The sequence below is a fragment of the Coloeus monedula genome, assembly GCF_965178545.1.
Source record: "Coloeus monedula genome assembly, chromosome: 11".
Lineage (NCBI taxonomy): Eukaryota > Metazoa > Chordata > Aves > Passeriformes > Corvidae > Coloeus > Coloeus monedula.
This window is the reverse complement of record NC_138791.1, coordinates 1,949,598-1,961,877: the sequence shown is the minus strand read 5'-3', so window position 1 is coordinate 1,961,877 and position 12,280 is coordinate 1,949,598. Positions and strand designations below refer to the sequence as shown.

The following is a 12,280-nucleotide window of genomic DNA, read 5'->3' as shown; positions in this document are numbered from 1 at the left end:
GGGAGATGAGACAGAAATGGGCATCTCCCAGCAGTGTTTGAGGGTGTTTCTGGGTTTGCTGTCACACCTTGAACATTCCACTCGGCCCCAGGTCGCTGCTTTTCCTTTTGCTCTCAGAATTTGGGCCTTGTGCTGGTTCTGCAGGTTGGGAGAGTGGGTGGAAGAGGAGCCTTTCCTAAGCTCCTACCCCTCCTACTCAGTGATGAACCCTTGAGGTGTGCCCTGGCTGCCCTGCTGGGACAAGCCCCTCTGCTCAAAGGCTGACAAATCCGTTTGGGCCAGAGCCACTCCACTCGTGTTATACAGAGTCTTTACTCCGTTCTTTCCAAAGTGCCTTCTCTACCTGGCATCTTTTTGGTGTTGTCAGGTGGACATGGTAATTTTGGGGCCATTTTCAGATGGCCTCAGAGCTGGACCTGAGGGAAAGAATAGAAAATGTAATCTCTTGCCTTGATGTGCTTGGAGTCAGCAGTGCTTTTAAAGCCGTCTGTGTTAAAAGTTGCCATTATCAGTCGCTTGTGAACTCATGTTTTCACTAAGTCACTTTATTGTGGAGCTGATTTTGATACTCAACATTTCCTAGAGATACTGGGTACTTTCTTTGTTCTCACAGCTAGATTAACATGCAGGGAACTTTAGTTTCGAGTTCTTTAATTGAAACAAATCCATTAAAATTTCGTTCTTCTGCTCTGTAGTGAGGTCAATTTTCATTCCAGTAAATGTTTTTGATAAATTCATGCTTGAAAAGAAAATGACCAGGTCTGGTGAGGCAGTGGTGCCCCCAGGAGAGTGCCTGGCTCCAGGCTGGCTGCAGAGGTGCTCTTGTCCATCCCCAACACAGTCCCAGAAGTGCTGAAAGGCAACACTGAGGCTTCAAAACCACTTTGAATTCACAACAAAAATTTATCGATACTTACTCTATCCATTGGCTGGACCCTTTTCCCACATCCATAGAGGTTTCTAATGTGTCACTTGTTTGGGAAATGACTGCTTTGGATAACTGTTTTCATCCTACCGATATTGTTGTTCAGTGTGTTTGTTCATCAGCACATCACTGAAACATTTTCTGCCCTGAATCCTAACAATGTTTTGAGTGTGTGCAAGGATAAAAAGAAAAAGAAATCTTTATATCTCTCCTTCTAAACAATAGAAGTTCTGTCATGGAACTTTTAAAGCAAGGCTCTATAGGGTTTTTTGCTGTTACTTTGCTTTTCCTGCTGCAGTTGGCAGAGTACTGATTTTGTCAAACACAGAATTGGGGGCATCAGCCACCCAGGCTCTTTGTCTGTTCTTTTTTTTCTTGTTTGTTTGTTTAGGAGCATCACTGGCTGTGCCAGCAGAGTTCTTGGAAAGAGGGGTTTTTTTTAGTTATGTTGTGCTCCCTCTGCTGACTCTGCAGCAACAGGACACAGAGAGGTTCGGGTCCTGTGCCGGGAAACGGGGGGAACATCAGGAATCTGCCGGCCAGGAAGGTGTGAAACAGCAGTGGGCAACAGCTTTGAGTCATTGTTTGAGATACAAAAAAATTCACATCGTTTGGTTTATCCAAAAGAAAATCATCTCTTTGTTATGCGAGTGTTGTCTGTTAGATAAAGTCCATTATAATGACAGTTGCTATTAGTGAAAAATATGTAATTTTCATTATTGAGGAAGGTATCTCCTAAAGATTTAAAGCTTAGAGTTCCAAGGTACTCTGGCATAACCAGGAATACTAAAAATCTGTGGAGTAATCCCACACCTGCTGGAGAGGAGAGATGTTTTGTAGATAACACAGAGAATGGAGGGGATGAAGATAACTTTCTTTCACTGGACAAACAGAGAAGTGAGACAAAAACCTGCTTGTTGTTTTTTTTTTTTTTTTTTTTTTGGCCAGGAAAAAGCAAATGCAGTAAGATGTGATTTTCTCTCAATAACCTGAATTTCAGTGAACAGGACAAGGTGATACCATTTTTCCCTGTCTCACTAGAACTGAAGCCCAGCTCCACCTTCCAGGGCCATCAGCTAATCCCTCTCTGAAGGCAGTGGATCCCCAGCCCCTGTGCCTCACGTCTGGGACCTGAGAGCAGCACTGGTAAAATGCTGGCTTGAGCTGCCTGACCATTGCCACACAGAATTTCTGTGTCAGAGGCAATGAGAGAACTGAGTTATTGGAAGGGGAATGCAAGTGGGTTATCACAACACTGGCTGCTCTCTTTGTAGTCCTTCTGCAGCCTTCTCCTCTAAAAGATTAGGGAAGGTCTCTAACTCAGTGGATGTGCTGCCATCACTTAGGGGAGATGTGTTTTTGCAAGGCACACATAAAATGTTTTGTTGTTCTTCCAAATAGATAAATAAATTGAATATGGGGATATCAAGCTGCCCCCTCACTATCTCTGAATTCTTCCTAAAAGCTGAGAATGACTGTGTGATCTTAACCAACTTACCTAGGATGTTATTTCACAGAGGGCCTGAGCTGCCTTAATGAAATTAATTGGCAAAGGTCACACTAAGTTCTGCAGGAATTGCATATGAGTTTACTTGACAAACTCCAACACATTTATACATGAGAGGAAATCCAAACTATTCCATGGAATTCGTTTTCATTAAGAAAAAACCACAGCATTATTTAGATCGTGTATCTATATTTATACCTGTTCATGTCATGTCATTATACCTGCCTTGATTTTAATAATGTTTCAAAGCTGAGAGGCTTTATCTATTTGTTTTTTCCTTCTGATTTTCTGTAACTCCTGCGAGGCTGGGATGTTCTGCTTGCTTCATTAAATACCTGCAGGGTCATATTTTGGTAGTTTTGTCTGGAAAGAGCGTGTCTAGAATGCAGCACAACAGGCCCTTCAGGTTACCTGAGCACAGGTAGTGTTTATGGTAAAGAGCAGCTCGTGATCCAGGATGTTTTCCATACCTTGGTAATCTCCTATGTTATATTTTATGTTTTCCTAGTAGGAAAAGCGCAGGGAATATCTGTCTGAGGAACTGGAAAGCAGATCAGTTAGGGGATGAAGTGATGAATGAGATGAGATTCCTGCCTATCAGCAGCAGAACAACCAAGGGTGGCTGTGCCAGAAGAGTTCAGTGCCTTTGGTCCCTTGCACATAACCCTGAGCAGTTCTGCAGGAGATTAAACAGAGGAAGGCGCTTAGAACAGCCAGCTCCATATCTCAGTATTAAATGTTATCTCAGCAGCATTATCTCCTTCACTCCTGCTCTTTTGGAGGACGAAATGCCAGAGCTCCTCCATCTGACTTTGTGAATAGCATCTCTGCTGCTGTTCTGCACAGCCTCTTGCTGGCTGAGAACCATTTTTGCACAGGAAAATCTTCTAGATCAGATAAAAATTTACAGATCTGCTACCTGGGTGCCACAAAAGCATCTGTGAGTGTTATGAAAGCAGTCTTTAATCTGTTCCTTGGACTTGTCCATTGGATTTTTTTAATCCTGGTTGCTGTTTTTTGGTTCTTTTAAAGACATGAGAAGATTACAATTAGTTGGGTTTGGGTTTGGGTTTTTTTTTTTTTTTTTCCAGAGGGAAATGTTGTCATTCCTCTTTCCTGGGGAGGAAAAAAGACAAAGTACACAGCAAAAATCAAGTAAAGCTACATGCAAAATAGAAGTATTTGTAAAATAACCATTAAACATAGGAACAGTCTTCACATTTTGGTTTTGAATAGTGCAAGAGTAAAACTAGCATGGAAAATGTTTCTTTCATTTTAGTATTTCTAATATGAGCTCATCTGAAAATTGAAATTCATTGGAAAATTTTGTTAAATTGAACAAGATATCCATAATTTGCTTAAGTCACAATTGGAACTTTAAAACTGTAATGAAATGCTTTGTGTTTTATACCCAGAACCTGAGCAAACCTGGACATTCTCATCATTCAGAAGTGGTTATGAACAATATTACTCTGGGATCTAACGAGTCATGGGATGTTAACCTCTGGAAGGGGTGGAGTTGATAGGCTTTTGACTAAAGATTTGTAAATGGCTGCTGGCTCCAGCTTTTATTGCCTCACGGCAGAAATACGAGCAGGATAAAGCAGAATTGCTCTGTGACCTGCAGTAGCTGATAGGTGCAGCCACAATTCCCTGGGTTTTCTCTTCAAGTGTAATCTTGGCATTTGTATTTCCTCTGCTCTCAGCACATAGAGCATGTGTGTGATTCGGATAGACGTGCAGAAGAAAACAATTAGTAGGGAAGAAGCAGCATGTGTGAAACCAGATCCCTTCTATTCAGTGATGCTTTAAACAGCAGGTTACTCTTTAATTACTTAATTTTCTTTTGTTTCTTCTAAAACATAATAAAAATCTAAACCATCACAGTTCTAGGCTAGAAATACTTTTACCATGAAACCACTGCAGCTTTTTTTGGTAGACTTTGCTGAAGTGATTTGGCTGTGCTGACTGGGAAACAAGATTTCTGATAAGGAATTACTACAGCCTCCTAGATTTTGGAGCTTGTGCATGCCGAGCCAGACCTCTGGACCCACCTGCTTATCTGAGGCTTTCCAAGCTGTAAGATACCTACATAGGGAAGTTCATGCACACACACTGGCCTGTAACAACACAAGAGTTTCACAGAATCACTCATGTTCTACATCATCGACCTCTCCAGAACATCCCAGCCATGGACTGAGTGTGAAGTGAAACCCAGCTCAGCTGAACTTGCTGTTCAGCTCACGGGTTTGCAAACTGAAGCCTTTGAACTTGAAAGGACAAAGTGAGTGATAAGGCCTTGAGATTGTGAGAATATTTTTCAGAGGTTTGATAGAGGATGCAAGAAAACTGTTAATTTTCCAGTGAGATCAGTGGCAGGTGACTGAGTTCATCTCTACTCAGTGAGTGACCCGAGCTTGGCCTTGCCTTTAAGCAGGTACTGAAGCCTCTCTCGAGGACCTGGGGGTAGGTCCTCCTGCCCTGTGATGATTTGGTTTCCTGCAGTTGTTCCTTGTCCACACAGCAACCTCGTGGGTGCCCCTGAGTGTGTGAGTCCTGGGAATCCCTGGGATGAACCTGGGCTGTGACTGGGAATGTGCCTGTGGCCATCCTTCCTCCTCACCCTTTAGGCAGAGCTCCAGGAGAACCCTCGATGGCACTTGCCTAAGGGGATATAAACCAATTAAATGTTAGATGTCTCTTGATTTTTTTATTAGTTTAAAGATGTGTGTGGTCATTACCAGAAATGGGCTCTTCAGAAGGAGCCTGTTCTGGTTTATTGCTTCGTTTGGAAATCTGTTTTGGGGAGACAGCTCCCAGTGTTGATGCCAGGGATTTGCACTTCGTGCTCACAGAAAAATTCAGAGAATCTCCTGAGCTGGAAGGGACCTTCAAGCGTCAGAGTCCAGCTCCTGGCCCTGCACAGACACCCCAACAATCCCACCCTGGGCATCCCTGGCAGCACTGTCCCAACGCTCCTGGAGCTCTGGCAGCCTCGGGGCTGTGCCCATTCCCTGGGGAGCCTGGGCAGTGCTCATGATTTGAGCACTGGACTTGAAACGTGACCATTTGGAAGACAGCACACAACACCAAGGTACTCTGACAAGCTGTCATGTGTTTTCCCCAGAGAACTGTCACTTGTGGCAATTAGGAATCCTGGTGTTTCCATGTAGAGGGTGACAGGGTAACATCCTTAATACCCCATCCAGTGGGACAGGGGGGTGGCTGGGATGCAGCAGCACCACTTTGTTCCCACTGCAGTGAGAATCTCTCATCTCAAATTTAGAATTAAAAAGATCCCTTGCAACCTTTGTTGTCAACATTCAAGGCAGAAGAGCCGAAGGGTTGTTCTGGGAGTCCTAAAAAGGGGAAGAATGATGGTGACATTCCTGAGGGAAAGCAGAGTGCGACCATTTCTAGCCACTGGCACTTGAGCAGAGCTGAAGGGAAGCGCAGGCACAGCTTCACTTACCTGTCAAAACATGGGATCAGCTCCAAATTCTGGAGCACCTCTGTTCCAATATCTTCCTTTTTCAACAGCACGTCTGGCAGTGTGACAGAGTAGTTTTGATTCAAAGCAGATCAAATCAAAGTTTCTGTTATCTAGAGGTTAAAGGCCACTTACTTGATTGGGTCTAAAGTCCACATTAAACAGCCAAAGTGACCAAGCTATTTTAGTTTTGAAACATCTCTTCTATTTTTAGGTTAGAATGTTCTTTTTATAAATAGTGGAAAATTAAACACAGACCCTGCTTATAAAACAGTCTTTGCACTTGCTGTAACTTACAAACTTTTTCATAGTTAAAATATGTCTAAATTAAGGATTTTGGTTCAGCTATCGGTCAGAAGAGGACTTGGAAAAACATTTCATCTCTCAATCTAAATTCACTCAATTTGCAGAAGATTTTTGCAGATTTAAGTTTCCTATTTGTTTACTGCTTTCAAGATTTGCATCAATATATATGGAATTTGAAGAGTCATAATTTACATTTCCTTGATCCTTGGGTTTAAGACTGGGGTTAAACTTTTGGCAAACTCGAATGAGCAAAGATTTCAAATATTTCTGGTTATTTGGAGGAAAACCACCACTATTTAATACCAGCTACTTTGGGGTTTTTCCTTAATATAAAAATCCTTGAGATTTTCAGGCACTTGGGAAGAATGATGATTAGAATTCACAAAACTGAGAATTATTTCTGGAAGACCTCTAATTTTATTCATATGCATGCTATGAAGAGATGCAGTTAAAGTTTGCCTCTCAGCCCTCTGGCCGTGGCACACTTGGACCTCAGCTTGAGCCTGAGCACACTGGAGATAAAAACTCCTTTTAAAATGTCTCTTTCTTGTTGTTGTTTGCAGGGATTACAATGGTTGACACAGAAATGCCGTTTTGGCCCATGAATTTTGGAATTAGCCCCGTGGATCTGTCAGCCATGGATGATCACACACATTCCTTTGACATCAAGCCCTTCACCACTGTTGACTTCTCAAGCATTTCCTCACCGCACTACGAAGATCTTCCTCTTGCCAGAAGTGATCAGTCAGGCCTGGATTATAAATATGATATCAAGCTCCAGGACTGCCAAAGTAAGCTTTTCCTTTTTTTGAAGCATCTCCTTCGTGTCCACGCTTCCTCCATCCCCTGGCACATGTGCTAGCAGCAAATGGATTTAGAGGAATTCAGATCTCCTGTGTCAGCAGAGAGGTCCTTGCAGGGCAGGCAGAAAAGAGAGAATATGCATAGCAGACCTTCACCCTTCCAGAGCAGCAGCTGGGGTTTAGGAAAGGCATCATAAAGTATCCAGAATTACACTTTATCAGGCACATGGAGCCCTCCATTGTCTCCTATTCCTGTACCTTGTGAGCAGCTTGTCCTTTGAAGCTCAGTGCACACCATGCAGAATAAATCCCCTGGATGTTCAGGAATGCCCAGCATACAGGGCATATTAATTATTAATATGTGCAGCCTTTAAATTCCAAACAGCCTAAGAAGCCGATGATGTAGAAATATTGGCTGCCCCTGAGTCACAGCATTGTTACAACTCCTATCACTGCTCCTGGATTATTTACTTGCTATGAAACATGCTGCTCTTTCACCCCTTACACTGAAAAAATCACACTAAATCCTCCTCTTAAGAAAGGAAGTGACCTATTCCTAAATAAATTGTTACTGCATTCCTGCTCAGAGTAGGAATGTGAGGTTGCTGTGCCTGGAACTCTTTTAAGGATCCACTTCTGCTTAGATCTGACATCACTTTTATTTGTAGTAATCTGTACAGGAGTTCTTTCAGGGAATTCTTGCTGGGAAAACTGTGGTGTTAAATTTTGGTTGTACAGTGAAGCAGGTGCCGTGTATCTCTGCATTACTACTGTAATAAAGGAATGGACATTTTTTCCAGCTAGTAATTTATTTTTCTTTTGTTTAATTAGAAATATTCATAACATTTTAATGCCAAGTAGTTTTAAAGAGTGCAGTAGAGTTTAGATGGCATAAATCCTCCTCATCTTTACTTAGATAATTTCTTCCCAGTTTATTTAGGAATAAATCTTTCTAGTTTGTATAGTGTAGCCAATCTGGAAAAATAAAAATACCTTCTTTAATACTCCGTCTGTTTCATCATTCCTGATGTAATGTAACTGTCAAATTTCAGCTTCTTCTATGGCCAGTGATGATTGATTCAAAGACATCATATTTACTTGTTTGAGCTCATTCAGTATTAGAAATTGCTCTCTTAATTAGAAACTTTCAGAAGAGCAAATTTATCTCTAATCTTCATCCCAAATTGAACAGTTGTCCTCAGGAGAGAGCTGAGTTTCTTGAAATATCCAATATTATTTTATCACACATATATATATATAATTGAATAATATATTATTCCATATATAGCTCTATTAGACACTTGAATATTTTTTAAGCCAGATTAGTCACTCCAGCCCATCTCCATGTAGGAGTTTTTCAACACTTTAAAGATAGAGTAAAGCCTGAGTTCTCCATACATTAATTTTTAATATCCATCTTCAAACCATTCCACACTACAGAGCTGAAAGCTGGATCTGTAATACAATTTCTCCATCAGAATCTGCCCCTTCCAGCTTCTCCAGCCAGTGAAGTGCAGCTTCCAGCTCCCATCCCTTTGCAGCCTTTGTCTGCTGCTGGCTTTGCCGTGGAGCAGACCTGGGAATCCCATCCCAACTTGACTGGGATGCCTTGTGATCATTCCTTGCTGCTTCCTCCATGTATTTCCTTGGAGTTCACCATTGAACTCTTCTCTGTGCACAGGTGCCATCAAAATGGAGCCTCCTTCCCCTCCCTATTTCTCAGAGAAGGTTCAGTTGTACAACAAACCTCACGAGGAGTCGTCCAGCTCGCTGATGGCCATCGAGTGCCGCGTGTGCGGGGACAAGGCCTCTGGCTTCCATTACGGGGTGCATGCCTGTGAGGGCTGCAAGGTAAGATGCTGTTTTCATCTAAATAATCACTTGGTAAAAAATCCCCCCTTTGTGCTTTTTTTTGGAAAAAAACCAAAACAAAACAATAAAAGTTTCAGGTCTTTGCGTAAATTTTTCCCGCGTGTAATTTATGACTTAATAAGCGGGAGTTTTTTAAAGTGTAGCTTGCTTTTTTCTTGTTGGTGTTATTGATCTACTCCCAATTTTTTGTGCATTTTTTCTCCTTCTTTCAATCATGCAAGCATATTTCGTTCCTGCTGTCTTGGAGGTCATGTGCAGAAAAATCTGAATTCTTAGAATGCAGCAAGAGCAAACTCATGCCCAGCTCCAAGGCTCTGAGCAATTTAAAACTCAGGCTCTGTTATTCTGCTTGATTCGAGTTTCTTTACCCAATTTATACATTTTGGATGACTACAGAGAAGTCTAATGGTATTACGAATGTGGATTTCTGCTTTAAAACTTCCCTGACTTTTTAATCTCAGTGATATTTAGTGCTCATAACATGTTAAAGGACAAATGAATGGTGTAAACATTGCAGTCCTCAAGAATGAGAGAAGAAATGTCAGAGAATTAAATTATTAATAATTCATTGAGTTCAAAGAAAATCATTAGAGTTTAATGTGAAATTCCCATCTTCTCCATTTGCAATATCTTGAGGAAAATAACTTAAAGGAAAGAACCAATCCAGAGCTTAATCCAGCAGTGAATTAGGAACACACATAAAGCAATAAGTATGAAGTAGATTCCTCAAATTACAGTTACTTATATAAATAAAAGTTGGCGTTATGCTTTTCCTGTTTTTATTACCTGTGAGGAAAAAAATCATTTTTACAAGGAAAAAATGGTGATAACTCCATACAAGCTTTAGTAATTGATTATGACTGACCCGAAAAAGCATCTTTAAACTGTAAAAAGAGAAATAACCTACAGCCTTTTTCATTTACTAGAGTTGGAACTGCTGTTGGCAGAATTTTTGGTTTGTCATGGTTAACAACAAATTTTCTACGTTGATAGTGAACTTTAAATTTTGAAAATGTTGTGTTTGGTTCATAATAATTGTCCCACGAGCAGGAGCTTTGCTTCCTTTGGAGTTGTGCACTCACCTTACATCCCAAATATCCTTTAAACCCCACTGATTCCCTAAAGCTTCTCCAGCTTTTTGAGAATTTTACCCCTTTATCAAAGGGAGTTGGAAACAATTGATAAGAGCAGAACAGGAGCAGAGAGGATGGTCCCAGGAGCTTTGCTTCCTTTGGGAATCCCTCTGATCCGGGTCAGGGTGGGCACAGAGAGGTGCCCTGGATGGGTGGAGCAGGGCCAGGATGGCACTGCCAGTTTCTTGCATCCTTTTCCATATTTTTCTGTTTCCTCCAGGGCTTTTTTCGAAGAACAATCAGGTTAAAGCTAATTTATGACAGATGTGATCTAAACTGCCGGATCCACAAGAAAAGCAGGAATAAATGTCAGTACTGCAGGTTCCAGAAGTGCCTCGCTGTTGGAATGTCACATAATGGTAAGTGCACGTAGGGTTGAAATCAGTAATGGTTCAGCTGAAAAAGAACGTGGAACAGCAACACAGTCACTGAATGTGCTCAAATGCCCACAGTCTTCAGTTTCTTTACAGCAGGCAGTTCAGAAATCCACGTCAGAGAGATTGCCCTGACTTGAGGAGCCTCTCTGTGACTGGAGATTGCTGTAACATGAAAACCAGAGAGGTGGAGATTTGCTGGCTGTAATACAAAATGTAACACGTGAGTCGGTTTTACTCTCCATCATTCCTGCTCGTTGGTAGCTCCTCCTGAATAATATTCACTCTGTAATTGCTATTTTTCACTTCATCATCTTATTTTCTGACCAGACCCTTTTTTTTGGCCTGCTGGAGCTCAAGATGCCTTTCCTGAAAGCCAAAAACATCATTATGAAGGCTGGGTTAGAGAATGTGCTGAAGCTTTGTGAATAACAGCAACTTGAATTTGCTGCATAGGTCACTTTCCAAGGGCTGTTAGTATGACTGAGTTAGCACTTCTCACACTAAAACACAACGTGTTTGAAATTAATTGGCCCAAATTGTACACTTCTAAAAATCTCTATCCTCGTCCTCCTTCCTAGGACACCCACATCTGGGGTTGCCTTCTTTACCATAAGTAATGGCAGGAAGAATATCACAGTGCTGCTCTCTCGCATAGCATTCAGAAGAAAGTCCCTCTGAACTTTAAAATTAACAGAGCAATTCATGTGGAAATACTTATGAATGTTTGGACAGAAAGACATAATGAAGATTCTTTGTTGCCTTGCTTTGGCAAAGCTGAGTAAAAACAGGAATTAAATGTCATAACATAGAGACTTATGTAATTCTAAGGGTAAAGAATTGCAAACATGACTGGGAAAATAATTTCTCTGTGGTTTTTTTAGAACTTTCATTATTTTCAGTATAAAAAATGAGTGTGCTGTCCCCAAGAGGAAAGCTGGACTGTGGTTTGCAAAGTTAACACATGCACTGAATGTAAATTGGTATGGGAAATGTTTTGCTAATAGAAAATACGGTTTTCAAATTCCTGGGATGCAACAGTAACACTTAAAAATAAATCTAATTTTGAAATGCTACTGTGGGTATTTTTATAGTAATCCAGGAGGGTTTCTTATTATTATTTTCAGGGTGTGTGCCAGAGTCTCCCCTGGCCTGGCAACACAGCTCCCAGTTGTGTCAGTGGGATCCATGGGCAGCTCTGTCAGGAAGGAAACAACCCAGACCATTCTCTCTGGCCTATAACATATAGAACAGCTTTAAAATTATCATTTCACCTGCCGTTTGTCCCTCTTCAGCCACTGCTCAGGCAGAAGCTGTGGCACCAACAAGGTTATAGGAGTCAGGGGAAGGCAGAAAAAGGGCAAAGCCATTTGCCCCAGGGCTCCAAGGAACATTTTCCTTTGCTCCAACCAGGAGTTCTCCCAACAAGAAGTCAGTGTTTCTATTCAAGTATTGCCTTCTACACTGCCTTTTTCTTTTTGCCCGCTCTGGTTACATTGCATTGCACAAAACACTCTCATTCCTTCATCATTTATAAACAGATTTTTAAAAAGAGCTGAATTTCACCTTTGAGGGCCCAGAAGCGTAAAGAAATGAAACACTGGATGTGCTCAATGACACTGAGACACATTTTTATGTTACATCTACAGATTACACTTCAGCCACTCGGGCAGGGAAATTATCTGAATGTTAAATGCTTTGAAGCAGAATGTGGGTTATTTGTGCCTGAGGGTTCCAGTCTGTGCCTGGCCTTGTGTAGATGTATTATTGCAAAATGATCAGGACAAAAGGGGGACTGCAAGGAGACACTCAGCAGCTACAGCCACATTTTTTCACGTATAAATGCTACATACCACTTGGCTAAAGGTTA

General features: G+C 41.4%; 1 protein-coding gene across 1 annotated transcript in view; it reads left to right on the top strand.

The window, feature by feature from the left end:
- Nucleotides 1-12,280, top strand: part of PPARG (peroxisome proliferator activated receptor gamma) — a gene marked incomplete at its 3' end in the record, with an annotated part of 50,630 nt that overhangs the window by 24,463 nt on the left and 13,887 nt on the right. The window contains exons 2-4 of the mRNA XM_082288545.1: nt 6,792-7,019; nt 8,713-8,882; nt 10,257-10,395. Coding sequence (XP_082144671.1) covers nt 6,800-7,019; nt 8,713-8,882; nt 10,257-10,395 — 529 coding nt within the window. The 5' untranslated portion in view covers nt 6,792-6,799. The remainder of the gene's footprint in view (nt 1-6,791; nt 7,020-8,712; nt 8,883-10,256; nt 10,396-12,280) is intronic.